Source organism: Stenella coeruleoalba (assembly GCF_951394435.1).
Source record: "Stenella coeruleoalba genome assembly, chromosome: 10".
In the NCBI taxonomy this organism is placed as follows: domain Eukaryota; kingdom Metazoa; phylum Chordata; class Mammalia; order Artiodactyla; family Delphinidae; genus Stenella; species Stenella coeruleoalba.
In genome coordinates this window covers 99,859,117-99,875,484 of record NC_137156.1, presented here as the reverse complement: position 1 = coordinate 99,875,484, position 16,368 = coordinate 99,859,117, and the positions used below count along the sequence as shown (strand labels likewise).

The 16,368-nt window shown below is 45.2% G+C and overlaps 1 protein-coding gene across 1 annotated transcript in view; it reads right to left on the bottom strand.

Moving 5' to 3' along the window:
• Positions 1 to 10,945: 10,945 nt before the first annotated feature.
• SYN2 (synapsin II) overlaps positions 10,946 to 16,368 on the bottom strand; it is a 153,759-nt gene continuing 148,336 nt past the window's right edge. The window contains exons 12-13 of the mRNA XM_079933020.1: positions 15,078 to 15,309; positions 10,946 to 12,508 (exon numbers count right to left, since the gene is read on the bottom strand). Of these exons, the coding sequence (XP_079789146.1) occupies positions 12,373 to 12,508; positions 15,078 to 15,309 (368 nt within the window). The 3' untranslated portion in view covers positions 10,946 to 12,372. The remainder of the gene's footprint in view (positions 12,509 to 15,077; positions 15,310 to 16,368) is intronic.

The following is a 16,368-nucleotide window of genomic DNA, read 5'->3' as shown; positions in this document are numbered from 1 at the left end:
ATGCACCTATGTTCATAGCAGCACTACTTACAATAGCCAAGACATGGAAACAACCTAAATGTCCATCAACAGATGAATGGATAAAGAAGATGTGGTATATATGTTTGTAAATACACATGCACGCACACACACACACACACACACACACACACACACATTGGAATATTACTCAACCATCAAAAAGAATGAAATAATGCCTTTGGCAGCAACATGGATGGACCTAGAGATTATCATACTAAGTGAAGTAAGTCAGAAAGAGAAAGACATATACCATATGATATCACTTATATGTGGAATCTAAAATACAATACAAATCAATGTAACTACGAAAAAACAGACTCACAGATATAGAGAACAGACTTGTGGTTGCCATGGGGGAGGTGGTAGGGGAGGGATGGAATGGGAGTTTGGGATTAGCCAAGGCAAACTATTATAGGATGCATAAACAACAAGGTCCTACTGTATAGCACAGGGATCTACATTCAATATCCTGTGACAAACCATAATGGAAAAAAATATGAAAAAGTATATATATATATATATATATATAACTGAGTCACTTTGCTGTACAGAAGAAATTAACATGACATTGTAAAGCAACTATACTTTAATAAAATTAAAGAAAAAGAGGAGATGCAATTTAAAATAGGGTGGTCAGGGAAGGCCTTGCTCAGAGGGACAGTGTATGCTACACAGTGGGAAGTTTTATATCATAGAGATGTCAGTTCTCCCACAAATAAATATGCAAATTCAAGGCCTTCCCAACCACAACGTCAAAAGACATTTAATGGAACTTGACAATTTGGCTCTAAGTTTCATTCTGAACAAGAAAAAATGCAAGAGAAAATAATTGAGATGACTTTGAAAAGGAAGAAAATGCTGGGATTTTCCTAACACCATCAAAACATATTGTAAAGTTATAGTAATTAAAATGGTGTGACACTGGTCTACAAATTAAAAAATAGACTAATGGAATAAAACAAAGAGTAAACAGAAATGTGGCATGGTAAATAAGTGGGGGGAAAAGACCTAATTTCCTGCTTCCTAACTAAATTCTCTAAATATTTGTAGCTTTCCACCAAGTCTCTTGGTTTCTCCCTAAAGAGATAATTTTATGCTTCTTTGCCAACTGTTATGCCTTTGGTTGGTTTCTCTTATCTAACAGCATTGACTAACACTTCCAATACCAGGTTAAATAATAATGGTGATTGTATTCACCCTGACTTTAGTGGGTGTGCCTTTGGTGTTTGCCATTAAATAAGATGGTAGCCCGGGGACTGGGATATCTCTAGTCTATATCTCTGTCTCTATCTTTATCTGTTTGTACTTTGCAAGCCTCATGCACTGCTCCATGCCAAGATTAGGTGCCCTCTGAAATTCCTTCCAATTTTAAGATTCAATTATTCTATATGTACATGTGAATTAGATTTAATTTTTTTTTTTTTTTTTTTAGTGAATGTTTCTCTCTGAAAGATTTTACAGCTCCCAAACAGAAAGCAAATGTCCTCGTTCTGTGCCTCACATTTAGACTGACTGCCAGCAAGTAGAAAGCTTCTTGAATGAGGTGAGTTTAGAAAAAAGTGGAAGTAGCAAAAGTGCAGGAAACGGAACACAACTCTGACCGTTGCCAACCAGAGCCCCCCACTTTCAGGACCACCACCCAGTGTCACTTCATCCCACTCAAGACACTTCACGTTGTGTTCTGTTGGGGACAGAAATCGCACGTATGGTTTACCTCCAGCAAGTTCCTCCAGGAACTATGCAGCAAGGACCCAACTGACTCTTATTCATACAATGACAACCTGAAACCACCCATGCCAGCGCCTTGCTTCTACCATTCAATAACCAACCATCTGTATTTGGAAGAATGCTGCCACTAACAGCACAATTCAGAAGAAGCAAAGAGATTTTTTTTAATTTTTAATTTTTTTATTTTTGGCTGCGTTGGGTTTTCGTTGCTGCACACAGGCTTTCTCTAGTTGTGGCGAGCAGGGGCTGCTCTTTGTTGTGGTGCGCGGTCTTCTCATTGTGGTCGCTTCCCTTGCTGCGGAGCACGGGCTCTAGGTGTGCGAGCTTCAGCAGTTGTGGCGCACTGGCTTAGTTGCTCTGCAGCATGTGGGATCCTCCCCGACCAGGGCTCGAACCCACGTCTGCTGCATTGGCAGGCGGATTCTTAACCACTGCACCGCCAGGGAAACCCCGAAGCAAAGATATTGATGCTAGGTTTTGTGTTGTGTTTCAGGGTTCTGTTTGATCTCCTGAGTTCTATGCTCTGAGGGTTCACCAGGTGTTTTTCTCAGAAACACTGCTCTGTTTTGCACTCTTTGATAATTATGCCATCCAGCTGGCACCTTGCTAGCATTTTACTCTTGGGCTGGTATGTGTCTACCGAAATCCAACTTTGGTTGCTTTGTTTCTTCCCAGTTTGGTTTCTAGCAGCCACACCCTTCCTCACAGTAGAGTGTGGAATCCTATGCTAGATTTAATACTGTATTTAAATACGGTATATTTAAAATGAATCACTTCCTTTCATATAGAGTTATGCCTTTCTCTCCGCCCTTCTCTCTCACAAGCCTGGGCTTCGAGGGTTTGTCAGTTGTTTGCTAGACCGTAACACCTAACTCAGGGGCAGAAGTGGGAACTCTGGCTTGGCCCTCCTGTGGGTACACCAAGAGGCTCTGAACAACCACCAGTAGGAAGTCAAGCTTCCCATTTGTGCTTATCCATGATTACTTGTCACACAGTACTTTTCCTCAGTTCATTTGGTTGTGGAACCTGGCATGAGGAATCCCTCTTGCCACACTGCCATCTCTAAATGCTTATTGGTTGTTAAGAAGCTCCCTTTTCCGGAAGGAAAAATACACGTACTTTGTGATCCTGGAAGATCGCATCTATTGAAGCCTTGAACTTCGTAACAGAAGAGAGAGACCTGAGAGGGCGTTAGTGAAAAAACAATATGAAACACATTTTTAATCTTCTCTACGCTTAGTCTTTGCAACCTTTCATTAGATTGATCCTGTCACTTAGGGTAAATGTTTTAATTAAACTGATAATTCCAACAGCCAGTGGCCCCGAGGTTTAAAACAATTGTAAGGAATAAAATACTGCCAAAGAGCCCAACCCCATTTTCCAAGGTACCCTCTTGTGGGACTCCTCTTGCCTGCCTTCCCTGGGCTGGAGGCAGTTGGCTCTGACCCAGAGGTGGACATTGCAGCCACCTCTTGTCACTCTGAGTTATTTGGCGCACATACACCCTGACTGTTGGTTGACAGTTCCTGACCTGTGCATCCCAGGGGGATCTTGATTTAAGCAGCTTTTACTTCTTCTTTTTTTTTTTTGTGGTACGCGGGCCTCTCACTGTTGTGGCCTCTCCCGTTGCGGAGCACAGGCTCCAGATGTGCAGGCTCAGCGGCCATGGCTCACGGGCCCAGCCGCTCCGCGGCATGTGGGATCTTCCCGGATCGAGGCACGAACCCATGTCCCCTGCATCGGCAGGCGGACTCTCGACCACTGCACCACCAGGGAAGCCCTACTTCTTCATTTTGATGATGGTTATAATATGACCTTAGCTCAGATTCAGCTAAACAGGAAGTCTAAAATCTTATATTTGAAGACAGGCTGGGTGAACAATCATCAGAGATGTTGTAGACTAGAGAGCAGGGTTGGACTAGACCAGAGATAAACTGTTTTTTTTAGACACTGGGCGTTCCATGCAAGGAATTCAGAGATGACCCTGGGGTAAAGGGACACTAATAAATAATAATGGGGAATGATAATACAAAGTACTCATGGTCCTCCCTGTTGACGACAACCATTCACTCAGCAAGTTTTTAGAGTTATCTACAAAAGCTCTACTTAAAAATATAAGATAAATTTCAAAAAAGAAACAAGAAAACAAGTCCCTCCAGATATAATGATGTCCTTTGAAATGGCAGTTTTAGGGAAAAGGATCCTGTTGGGAATGTCCTCAGTTAATCTATGAACTTAGCTTAGGGCCAAACTGGCTTCAGAAGTCTAAAGATGAGACACCAAGCCTTGATAAATCTCTGACCTACTCCCTTGTCTTGAGACCAACCATGGACCCATTTCTTTACCTTAGAACAGTAAAATAGATCCCAACAGAACAAACATGGAAGAGAAACTGAAATCCATAAACCATTCAATAGGAGAGGAACTTCTAGAAGTTTCCTAAGGAAAAGTCATGTTTCACTCACACATAGTCTACTAGGAAGTTACAACTCTAGAAATAGGTACCAAGTCCAGCTCAGGAGGCCACTCTGAAATCCTTATATCTGTAATTCTTTGATCCCACCCTATATGGGCCTTTCTGAGGGTCTAAGATTCCTTTGCCTGGGTTCATATGCTTCCTGCAGTCTGACCTGAGCATCTCTGCCGTAGCTCCCGAGAGGCCAATGTTTCTACTTCGTAGCTTTACTGAGTGGGCTCAGGCTGACATCTCCATGGTCCTGAGAGTCTTTTCTTCCACGGAGGCTTCACTTTCAACAGCCTATAGCATCTGATCTCTTCTGGAGGAATTTGTGAGGTGTCTCTTATTTTTAGAATAATTTTACACTATAGCCACTTATTCATATAGGAAAAAAAAAGAGTACAGCATTATTATACGTGAAAACCTTTGGAAATCAGTAACAGTGAGGGTCTGAAGATAAGAACAGTAAGTAATGACTCCTCTCGGAATCCTTTTGCTAACCCACCACCTAGTTGGATCCCCGCATACTTCCTTAGCTAACCATTTGTAACAACCTGTTCAACACCTACCTTCCCCATGAAGCTGCAAGCTCCACGATGGCAAAGCCTTTATCTGTTTCATTCATCACTATATTCCCTAGCAGAATACCAGGCACATTGTAGATGATCAGTATATGTCTGTTGATCAATTGACCAATGTTAGACTAATTGCTTAGTATCTTAGGGCTTTTAGTTTTTTCATCTATAAAATCAGTGGATAAATTAAATCATCCTCAAAGTCCTTACCAGATGGAACTAACCTGTATCATGATTTGTGAAGTGCACTGATGTCTGCTGCTTACTGTGAAATGCACTAAAAACATAAGATTGTTTTGAATCTCATGCATTGTTGAATGCATAGAGGGATGGATAGATATGGGATAAAGCAAGCATAATACAATGTTAATTGTAGAATATAGGTAGTGAGTATATGGATGTTCACTGCCAGTTACTTCAACTTTCTGTGTAGTTATAAAGTTTTTCATAATAAAATGTTGGGGGAAAAAATGGGGGGTTCAGAATAGCCCAAAACATGGACTGCGGTAGGAAAAAAAGCTGAAGAAAGTAATTCAGTATAAAAGTCATCAACAAGAGTTCAGGATTAGAAAAAGAACAAAGAGACAAAATAGATGTACACATTTTAATAGAATTGTGTGAACTTGCAAAAAATTTATGTAAGAGTTTAGAGGAGAAAGAGAAATCATGGGGGACTACCAAGATGGGCAGAAAGTGCTTCAAGGACTAGGTGATATTTCAGCAGGGCCTTGAAGGTTATGCATAATTTGAATGGGTAATGAATTTAAGGAGGAATTTTTAAGGGACTGAGGACAGCTGAAAATGATAAAGTGAGCATACGTGTGGAGCAAGAAAACAAGCAAGGACAGTGAATTTCACATTGGCTTAGCTGCAACTAAATAGGGAAAGTTAAGGTTGGAAAGTAATGATGATAAACAAAATTTATTAGGATCATCTGTATATATTTGAGGTACCTGCACACAGCACTTCCCATGCATTCTCTCATTTAATTCTCGCAAGGAACGTATGAAGTATTACAATTACAATAGTTGCTAGTAAGGAAACTAAGGTTTAGAGAAGTATATAGTCATTTGCCCAAGGTCACAGCTAACAAGCAGTAGAACCAGGTTTGTCTGACCCCAAAGCCCAAATACCTAACCATTAGACATACTGCCTCCCTGGTAAAGTGAGGCTAGGCTCTAGGGGGCCTTAAATACCAAGGTAAAAAGTTTGGGCTCTACTCCCTAAGCCTGGAGATCCACTGAAAGATTTTTGATGATCAGAGATTTTTAAAAAGAAAATTGGCAGAAATGGGCAAGAGATTGAAGCTAGGAAGCCCAATTAGGGAGCTGTCACAATAAGGTGTGAATAAACGCCCTAATCCGGAATAATTGCTGTGGGGACAGAATAAAGGAATAAGAAGTCTTTAAGAAGAAATAATCTACTGACCTCTTCCTAGTAATATTATATCGAGACATTCACTGTTTTGGTATCAAATATTCAAATTAAAAGTATCTTTAGATCCCAAATGTTGTATTGTATTAGCCCGGTGAGACTCCACAGACAAATAAGCAGCCCAAATGTCATTCCCGTCCACATGCCAAGCCACTCAGGCCTCTGGGATGGTTTGAGGGTCTTCAGAGTGTTGACAGGTCTGGCTTGTCTGAGCTGCCCACAGGGATCCTCGGGGCCTACTCTTGCAATTCTCTATCACTACTGACGGGCTCCAGAATGGATCCAAGAGGTCCAAACCTGGTTGTCCCATCAGTAATCTGATAGGGTTAATTTCTCTTCCCCAAGAACTGGATCTAGAGCAACTAGGGCTGGTTAGGCTGCCACTTAACCTGATCCACTGGGATGGCTGTGGCTTTCTGCTGTGAGCTGCCTAGAGGAGTTAGCTGAAGGGTGGGAATTCTTATCAAAAGAGATGTGTGTGCATAGGCAGGAGGATGAAAATGCCCAGGGAGTTGGTATGCCCTGGGGAGCATTTGTTTACATGTGGGTTGGGGTCCCTGAAACAGCTCTCTGGTGTTCCCTCCTGCCCTGTCTCTCCAGTATTTCCCTGACAAAGTGACATGCTGGGGAGTACAGACCATGAAACAAGAGAAGAAAAGACTCCTGAAAATACAGACCAGTGGACAAGCACACATATGCGTGTGTGTGTGTGCGTGTTTGTGTGTGTGTGTGACTATATCAATAGCCAAGATGGAAAGCAAGTTCTCAGACAGTGAGAGGGTGTTGAATAAGAGGAGGGTCTACCAGAGGGAATGAAGAATTGCATTATTTTCCCACATGTTTACAACCAACAGGCTTTGAAGTCCAAGGAGATTTGTAGGAAGAAGAGTACTATTCAAGCAAGAGCCCAAAGCTCAGACACTCAGAAGTCACTTATAATGAGGGTTAGTTAGGCTCAGGGGGCTATTGTCAGAATCCGACTAATTGAGAGATGAATCAGTGCTTTATAAACTGGAAAGTGCCTTTAAATTACGAGGTGCTATATAAACCGCAAAATACTACACAAATGTAAGGGAGAATGACGACAATTATTTGAAAAGGAGAACATTATTCTGAGTGCAGTCTGTGACTTGAGAATTAGACAGTAAGAAAATTATGTTAAACAAACAACAGAATTTGCCTGTTGAAATGTATCTTCTCTCTTTCAGAATCAATAATCTTGATGGGGCTTGACATTTATTTCAAAGAGAAACTACTCAGAACATATGAGACTCCTTTTCTGGGATTAATTTCCTTCAGAACCAGCTTACAAGCCACACAAAATTATCTCATTAATTTATAGTCACACTGTGTTTTGAACCTTACATATTATCTAGCTTAATCATTAGAGCTGACTCCAAAAGAATTTTAAGTGTTTTTTAAAAATCAAAATTCACTCTCTAAAGCAATGATTCTTAATCTTCTGTGTGTGTGTGTGTTGAGGACCTGCCAAAATGCACAATGCACAGAACAGTTTGCATGGGAATTTCTAGATCCCAAGGTAAAGAACTCTTGATCTTCCAAGAGTTATAGAAATTCAAATTTGAGGGCTACAGATCTGAGGGCAATTATTTGCTGAACATAAGCAGCAGGTTTGTTGGAATAAATGTTTAGCCTCCCAAAGGAATTGGTTGAAGGAAACCACAGCACCGTAGGAATGATCATATGGTACGAGTGTTTAAAAATTAGTCCGTTAGAGTCATATGGGGTTTGTGTCATCATTTCTGTAGCTGCAGTGGTTTTTGGCGTGTGTGTGCATGTGTGTGTGTGTGTGTGTGTGTGTGTGTGTGTGTGTTTATGTTCATTGCTAGTAGGATGTTTAGGCAGCAGCAATTGCCTCGCCAGGTGTCTACCCTCAACTCAGTTTAACCAACTCAACCTGAAAGAGCCATAGCCCTAGGAAAAGGAATCAGATGGGCTGAAATTGCCCTTGAGGCCCACCTGGTTACAGGAGAGAAAGAAAGGCATGATTGGCATTTGTGTAGCCGCTCTGGCTCTCGCTCTCGGAGGAGTCCCGGCCAAGGGGGTTTGGAGCTTACACTGCTGTTGTCTTTTTGAGACGGAGGGGATATCTTGTGATCCTCTCACATGCCAACCACTGTTAGAAACAGACTTTAGATGAAGTAGTTAATTTAACTCTTAACCTCCTCAGATAGTATTGTTCTCATTCTGTGTCTCGAGACACAGAAAAGCTAAAGAACTTATAATCAAAGTCAATTAGCTAACAATTAGCAAAGCAGGCATTTAAACTCAGAACTCCTGCTGCTGCCCAACACTGACTCTCCCATTTCTTCCCAGCCTCTGGGAAATGTTCCCATGAGCTCCGCCCTCCCTGGGGGCCCCTGCAAATGAAAGCCATTCACTTATCTCACCAAGGACAGTGTCCCGAAAGGCCTGCCCATCAGACACCTGGGACTAAGCCTCATTTGCTTCTATTACTAACTTCCTTCCTGACCTTGGCAAGCTCCTTGAGTGATCTGGGTTTTCTCATCTGTAAAATGAAGAGGATAGAACTAGATGAAACTTCCAGCTGAAAAATTCAGTGACTGAATTCTGTGCACTCACCCCATTCCCTGAAGCTGGCAGGCCTCCCGATCCTGTGGGCTGCTCACCGCTCCCCACTGGATGCCACCTTCTCTGACCGCCCAGCTAGAAGGATGCTCCACGCCAACCACAGGTACGGCTGTTGTCCATTGTACACTTACTTGGCTTATCTTTTCCATTTTAGCTTCCATATCTTATCTGAATTCCTCAAATGCTTTTGCTTATTTCTTTAACTCTTATGTAGTACTCCAATGTATGAATAAACCAATTTATGTTTTAATTCCTCCACAAGAGACAGTGGTTGTTTCCATGTTTCACTGACAATGCTGTGACTAACATTCTTTTAGTTGCCTCCTTGAGTGCTTGTACAAGAGATTCTCCAGAATGAACGTCTAGAAATGGAATTGCTGAGGCATAGGGTATGTGTATTAGGTACTGCCAAATTGTCCACTGAAATGCCAGTACTGACAAACGTTCCCACTTGCAATGTGTACGAGTTCTGTTTCTCACATCCTCACCAATCCTATCAAGCTTCACATCTTTCCAAACTAGCATTTTGACTGCATTTGCCTTATGACACTCAGCACTTTCTACTTTAAATCTGTTTATATGCTACCTCCCCTACTGGCTGTAAACTTTGTGAGGTCAGAATCCTTGCTTAATTCATTTTTATATTCGTCCCCAAGAATTTACTGAGCTTAGTAAGTATACAATAAAGAGTTATGAGCAGATAAATGATAAGCAAACTGAATTCATTTTGACCCAAGGAGATGCGGATTCGATGATGGCAGGGATAAAGTGTCTATCTCTATTCATCTGGGGTGAGGATGTGGGTAGGGAATCCCCATCAGCTGCAGTGATGGTTGCACAGTGGTCAGAAGTGGCTGACAGACCAAAGGTTTCAAGATCTATAGAGGACTCTCTCCAACCTTTGGAGATCCCAGCTTTAGAAAATTTTTTATCATGGTATTCAGCAGCTATTTATTGATTGTTGGGAGTAGCAAATTTCCCAGTCTCTGGGGCCATCTTTTTATATACCAAGAGTGCTGTTTCTGAATGGAACTCCCCCACCTCTGGCTCCACCCCATTACTAAGGGTTGGATAGAATCCATGTGTCCTTTGGACTAGGAAACTGCCTCCCCCTTTTGACACCCCAGCAGTTCCAGGCTGACTCATTTTCTAAATAAGCCACTTGTGGCTTTTGGTCTGACGTCACGTGTGGAAGAATGAGTAATTTTTCAAGAACCAGAGTTATATTGGATCAGAATAAGATACGCTGTGTATGTTACTCATAGTTCTAGGACAAGGGGTCAACACTGGTAACAAGTACCCTAACGTTCTCCCACCCCTCATTTCCCTGGGGCCAAGGGATAGAGAAAAGGCGAAGGAAGGAGGTGCGTATGGATGTGAAGAATTTTTGTGTACATCTCTAATTTTGTTATCACATTATGTACAGTTTAATAAAATTGTCTTGTTGCCTCTGCTAGATTAAGTAAAAGTAATATAGCAAAGTAGGCAAGGCCATGGGGCTCCACTGCTTGGGTTCAAATCCCAGCTCCACCACATACCAGTTGGGTGACCTTGGGCAAGTTATTGACTCTTGATTTGCTTCCATTTCCTCATTTGTAAAATAATAAAAAGACAATAATAGTGCCTATAATGTAGGGTTGTTGTGAGGAATAAATGAACTCATATATATGGATCACTTAGGACTGTGCCTGGAACTTAGTATGCACTATGGAAATATTAGTAAATATTTCCTTGAATCCGTCACAATGTTCATGCTCATGTTAAATGCTCAATAAATGCTTTTAGATGAAACGAATTCATCTTATTAAAACATACTTGGAACTGGGGGATAGAAGTGACTACAAGTGGTAGACTCTTGGTTGGAAATGGAAGGAACCATAGAGATCAATTCCCTTGAGCACAGGTATTACCTGCCTGCCCCACTTTTGTTTTTTTAGTTGTTTGTTCCCTAGTTATGTGCACTGTGGTGGGATAAGGGCTGCCCCCACCAGGTGTCACTCAATGGAGGTTCTACTTGCTGTTTTCTAAGCGTAGGAAGAAGGCACAAGTCTACATCCTCAAACCCTGGAAGCATGAGCTGAGTTAGAAAGGAGACCCTGGCACCAGGGAACTTCATTCTCTGACTTCTCAGCACCTACTACTTGTGAGGCGTTAGCAAGACAGCGGCATTAGGATGGGTGTTATTTTGTCGAGTTGTTAGTAGGATGGGAACACGTGTAGGAATTATTTAGATAAGATGTTAGTATCAATGCAGATGTGGTATGCATTCTCACAGCATTTGTGGCTTTTTGGGAACATACTCCTGAGTCCCAAAGAAGCCACAGTGAAACCCCTCGAAACCCGCCCTCTATCACAAACTCCTTCAGGATGCCGGGAGATTGGCGGACCCCACTCACGAGAGCAGGCCCATCCTGCCTCATGGGCGCCTCCGTGTGGGTTTTAGCCGAGGAGACTGATGGGCCAGACAAGTAGCTCCAACTGGGCCACTACGGAAGCCAAGATGCTATGCTTATTAGAAAGGCTCCACATTCAGTACAACTGGTAGAACTGCTGAGTTACTGGGGAGGTGTCAGGAAGCGCAGCCTGGGGGGCATCTAAAGGACAGCCGTATTCTCAACCGTTGCAAAGACAGTCACACACACACCAACACAAACAGCTTCACCCTCCTGGGTTTTTCTCTTCCCTATACTCACGCGCACACACACGCACGTGCCTCACGTACACTCTCTCAGTCAAAAGGGGGGTCTCGGGGAGACCTCACGGCTGAATCAAATGCTGGTTAATGCTGCTGCTTTTATTACACCAAAGGTCTTAACGTTTATTTGGAGAGGAACACAAAACTTGGCATACTGGCATGCATTCTCTACAGCACAGTTTTGGAGAAGCTCAAGATCACTGCACCCCACACAGGAGAACAACGCCGGAGGTGGCAGGGGGACTGTAGGTTCTTGATCTCTCTGGTCAGCAGACTACAGGTGCTTCACTACCATAGCAATCGAGGAATCTTGTGTGCTGGGCAGGTGTGTTTTCAACAGCTAAACAGGTGTGACAAGGGATCCAGGTTTGGGTGAGTCCCTAACACTTAGAGCCGAGAGTTATTCTGGGGTAAGTATATTCTCCCCAAACAGGTAGCACTGACTACAGGGGGGCATGCTTAGCACTGCATCTGAGCTCGGTTAAGCAACCAGGTGTCCTCAGTGAAGGGAATCCTGGTTTCAAAGGAAGAATAAGACATGATGGTGCTATCACAATAAGGCCACTAAAGTCACAGCGAACGAGGATCTCAGAGGAAGCTCTCACGACTACGGGGAAGCAGCTCTATCCTCTCTGACGTCAGGTGCCCCTCGCTGGGTAGGCGCCTGCTCTGAGACCTTCACCTGGTCCTTTCTGAGCTGCAGCACATCACTGAGCGCAACAGAGCAGAGGAGGGGGCCACACACGTTAAGGTCATGGGACATCACCACCAAGTGTGGCTGACTGTTGTCGGCAAATGTCTTGGATTCCTTTCCCGGTTGGGCTGGGTGCCCCTGTGTGTCTGGAGAGCTAATCTGAAAAGAGGCTGGCAAAGGACTTCCTCAAGCTCCGGATGGTCTCTGCCTTGGCTTCATCCTCATTGGCTGAAGACCGGAAGAAGGAGGACTCAGAGAAGCTGAAGGCATTTGTCAGGGACTGCGACTTGCTTGAAGATAAAAACCAGAGAGAATGTGAGAGGGTGGTGTTCCCAGTGAGGCAGGGAAGGACGGTGACACGAGGATACACGACCGGAACGCCCACTCCCACCCCAGGGAGACTGGGTGGCAGAGGAGAAAGCCAGCATGGGGCATGCTAGCAGGCCCCTGGGAGGTCTCTGTGCTCTTTTCTTTACCTGCAGTGCTGCTCAAACAGGAAAGGATGGAGGCAGCGTGGGAGAGAGGGAGAAGGGGGAAAGAGAGAAGAGAAGAAGGAGAAGGGAAAGAGGAAGAAGGGGTGGCTCAAGGCTCTTCCTTTCACTTAATGCTAAAGGGCCCACAGGCTAAATTTCAGGGCCCCAACTTGGCAAGAACTAATCCAGGAATCTCACACCCTTCCCCTTGGATGAAACGTAGCAACCAGGGGCCAGTGGACTCTTGTGCTCTCTTTCTCATCAACTGTCCAGTAGTGCAGCCAGCATCAGAAGACCTGGGTCAAAGCCTTGGTCCCGCCTCTCACTCACTCTTGACCTTAGGAAGCCACGTGCCTCTCTGAGACTCGGTTTCTTGTTCGGTTTCTTAATTGTGTTATGTAGATGTCTGGTAAAATGATCGCTAGGCCTTTTCAGCTCTTTCTTTTTTGCTTTTTTCTCTGATTCCAGAAGAACCTTTTGACTTGGCACGAACTCTAACAACTCCATTTACCGTCCTTACAATGGGCGTAATCGCCCTTGCAGCCTTCCTCAGAGGAGCCTAATATGAGGTGTGTGAGTTTCAGGGTGTCCGGGGCAACAGAGATACACATCAGGCCTACACAAGGTTACTGGGTAGTTTTCTAATGAAAAAACCCAAACTGCACACATTTTAGGGACCAATTTTTCCCTTGAGACACTAGTGAGTCAGAGAGAAAAACTGTGAAGGCAAGAAGGTGGAGGGGAGGCCAAGCCAACACTGCAGGAGAGGACACGTGGTCTGGCGTCTCCATGGCCGTCTTCTCTCCTTCTTGACTTCTGCTTGTCTCCTTCCTGCTGGTTCCTGGCTCCAGAACTCCTCTCCCAGTATCTCAGCTCTCCCAGCCCTCCCCTGAACTCGGACACAGCCCCAGAAACTCCCTTCTGCAGGGGCATGAGCCTGTCTCTTCTCCCGCAGTGGCTGAACAGGTGCCCTGCCTTTCACTGGGCCTGCCTGGGATGAGCCCCAACATGCTGGCCTCTGGGAGCGGCGACTCCTCTGCATGCACAGGCCGGGGGCACAGGTACAAGCCTCCCGCTTGTCATCAGAGGCTGGCTCGATTCAACAGCTTCAGCCCAAAGGCGGTGACAGCCCACAGATCTGCCCTCAGACTGGGGCCAGAGTTGGCTCAAGAGAAGGTAGGAGAGATTAAAAAGTCAGCTGCAGAAAACGACGGGGTTGAGGGGAAGGTGTGAGGCAGGCGAGACATGAAATGTACCCTCGGCCAGAGCTGCGGAGCAAGGCCGGGGGATGGCCCTCCCATCATACAGGACTGGAAGACCCAACGGAAGTGGTCATCCGGACCACCCGAGCCATCACCCTGGCTCTGCCGCTAACTAGTAGAAGGGTTTTGACAACATCAGATCTCTCTCAGCAGTGTTTTCTCATCTGTGCAGTGACTAGAGATGATCTCTGAGTGGCTCATCTGAGCCCCAAACTCGACAGCTCCCTGTTCTCCGTCCCTGAGAGTTTCATCTCTTTACTGAGATGCACTCACGGAACGCTTCCGATCCCCCGGGCCGTGGCTGTCTGTGCTGACAGTCATGACAGAGGTCTGTGGTTGGGGACCTTGAAGAGAGCCGTCTCTGGTTCTGGGGGAGGGAGGGTGGAGCTGAGCACCCAGGTGCTGTCCCTACCAAATGCAGCTATACTGTTTTCTAGGGGCCCTCAGTTCTGTCCTCTGAAGCAGGATAGCGTGACAGGGGTTTCTAGGGTTACTGTTGGGAATGAGCGAACCCAAGAGGATGGAGTTCCTCAGGGTCTCTATGTGGGCCTCTCCTCTGATGACCACACCAGAAACCAACCTCCTTCTGACAAAGCTGAAGGTAAAAAGCTGAAATGGATTTAACTACTTCCCCCTTTTCCTTCTGGGCAGCCTTGCTGATTGGCACACCCTAAACTGTGAGTCAGAGGCAGAAAAGAGAATTAAAAATTTTTTTTTTTTTTTTTTTTTTTAGAAAGAGAAAGACACATATACACACAGAGAAAAGGAATGGAAAAAAGAGTGGGAGGGAGGATTAAAAAAAAAAAAAAACCCAAACCCAAAGCTCATATAAGAATGGGAGAGGGGGTAGTAACTGCTTTATTGCCACTCCCCAGGAAGAAAGGGGAGGGTTTGAGCTTCTAGCTAGACCTTAAGACTTTCACTTCCCTCTTTCTTGCCCTCCCCAATCAACCCAACCATGCCCCCCACAAAAAAAACCCACCAAAACCCAACCCCCGAAAAACCCCACAAAAATATCTTTAGGAGGAGGTCTGATTGAAGGTGCTTCCTAGCAGCTCTGGAGCCCAAGGCCTGAGAGGAGGGGCAGGAAGAGGGGAGGGAGGAGCTGCTGAGTCGTCTCTTACTTGAGCTGTGGGTGAGGCTGGGGCTTCTGTGGTGGAGCAGCCGGGGGTGGCTGGACCTCTGCCAGGGAGCTGCCGCTGGAGGGTGCATCTCCGTGGGTGGTGGGGCCGCCCGAGGAGGAAGAAGAGGAGGAGGAGGAAGAAGAGGAAGGTGGCAGCGACGGTCCAGGGGGGAGCCGGCGTGGACGTAGCACCTTGCCTGGGGGTGGCATTCCTTGGGGTTGCCCAGGGCCCCCTAGGTTCAGTACAAGAAAAACTTCATAATTTACCCGTATCAGAGGGTTTCCTTATTAGAATCTATGTCCCAAAGGGTGTGGCTATTTAATTACCAAAGGATAAGCTCTATGACAAGAAGCCATCCGAGGCTCTGAAGGGCTCCAGAGCAGGCCCCCGGTTACCCTCAGACGTCGCCGCTACACGCTCCTCCTCACACTCACAGCGGCTCAGTCACAACAGAAGTCGGAGCATGGGGAAGAAGCCATGGGATGAGCGGCCCCCATCAGAGGTGAGATCTCTTACGGAAGGCCCCCAGACCACAGGGACCACCCCTCTCCCCCAGAGGTTCCTCAGGTACAGGCCAACCTGGCCCACGGTGTGCTAGGAGGTCTCAAGTTCCACATTGTTATTTTGGAGTCGGCCTTAGTCTGTCCTGCTCCACGCCTGCATGTCTGATTGCTGTACCCCCAGCAGGGCTTCCTTTCAGCATTAAGTCATGCCCATGACTGGGACCTTTCGTGTCCAGTTGCCTCTTAGTACCATCCTCAGGGGCTCCAGTCCCTCCCAGGTGTATGTGGTGAAATTCTCCAGAAATCCAAGTCCCATTCTCTCCCTGGAGATGTTGTGAGCACCATTTGGCAAAGAAGAGGCCCCCCCCAAAAGGACCAGGATCCCCTTCTCCCAACATGAGACAGAAAACCATGTGGTGACCTGGAGATCTCATTTCTCAGTCTCAATCCCAGAGTCCACGTTCACGTGCCCGCTGGAAGGAGCTGGCTTACAGAAACTCAACGACAGCTAAGAGTTGTACTGTAACTTAGTTTTCTAGAAACACCAGGACACCTGTACCCTCTGGAGAGGCAGAACTGTATGTCTATACCATAGTACATCCATGATTGTAAGTCAGTTTCCCCTCTACACGGCATGGACTCCACTTTACCATCAATGACCAATTAATACCAGGGTGAGTTACACATAAATAAGTAAATAAGTGAATGAATGAAATTTTGCATGTTGAAGAAGTTCTAAGTTCAAATCAGAAAACTAGTGAAGATGGTAGATTAGCAGCGCATTTCAT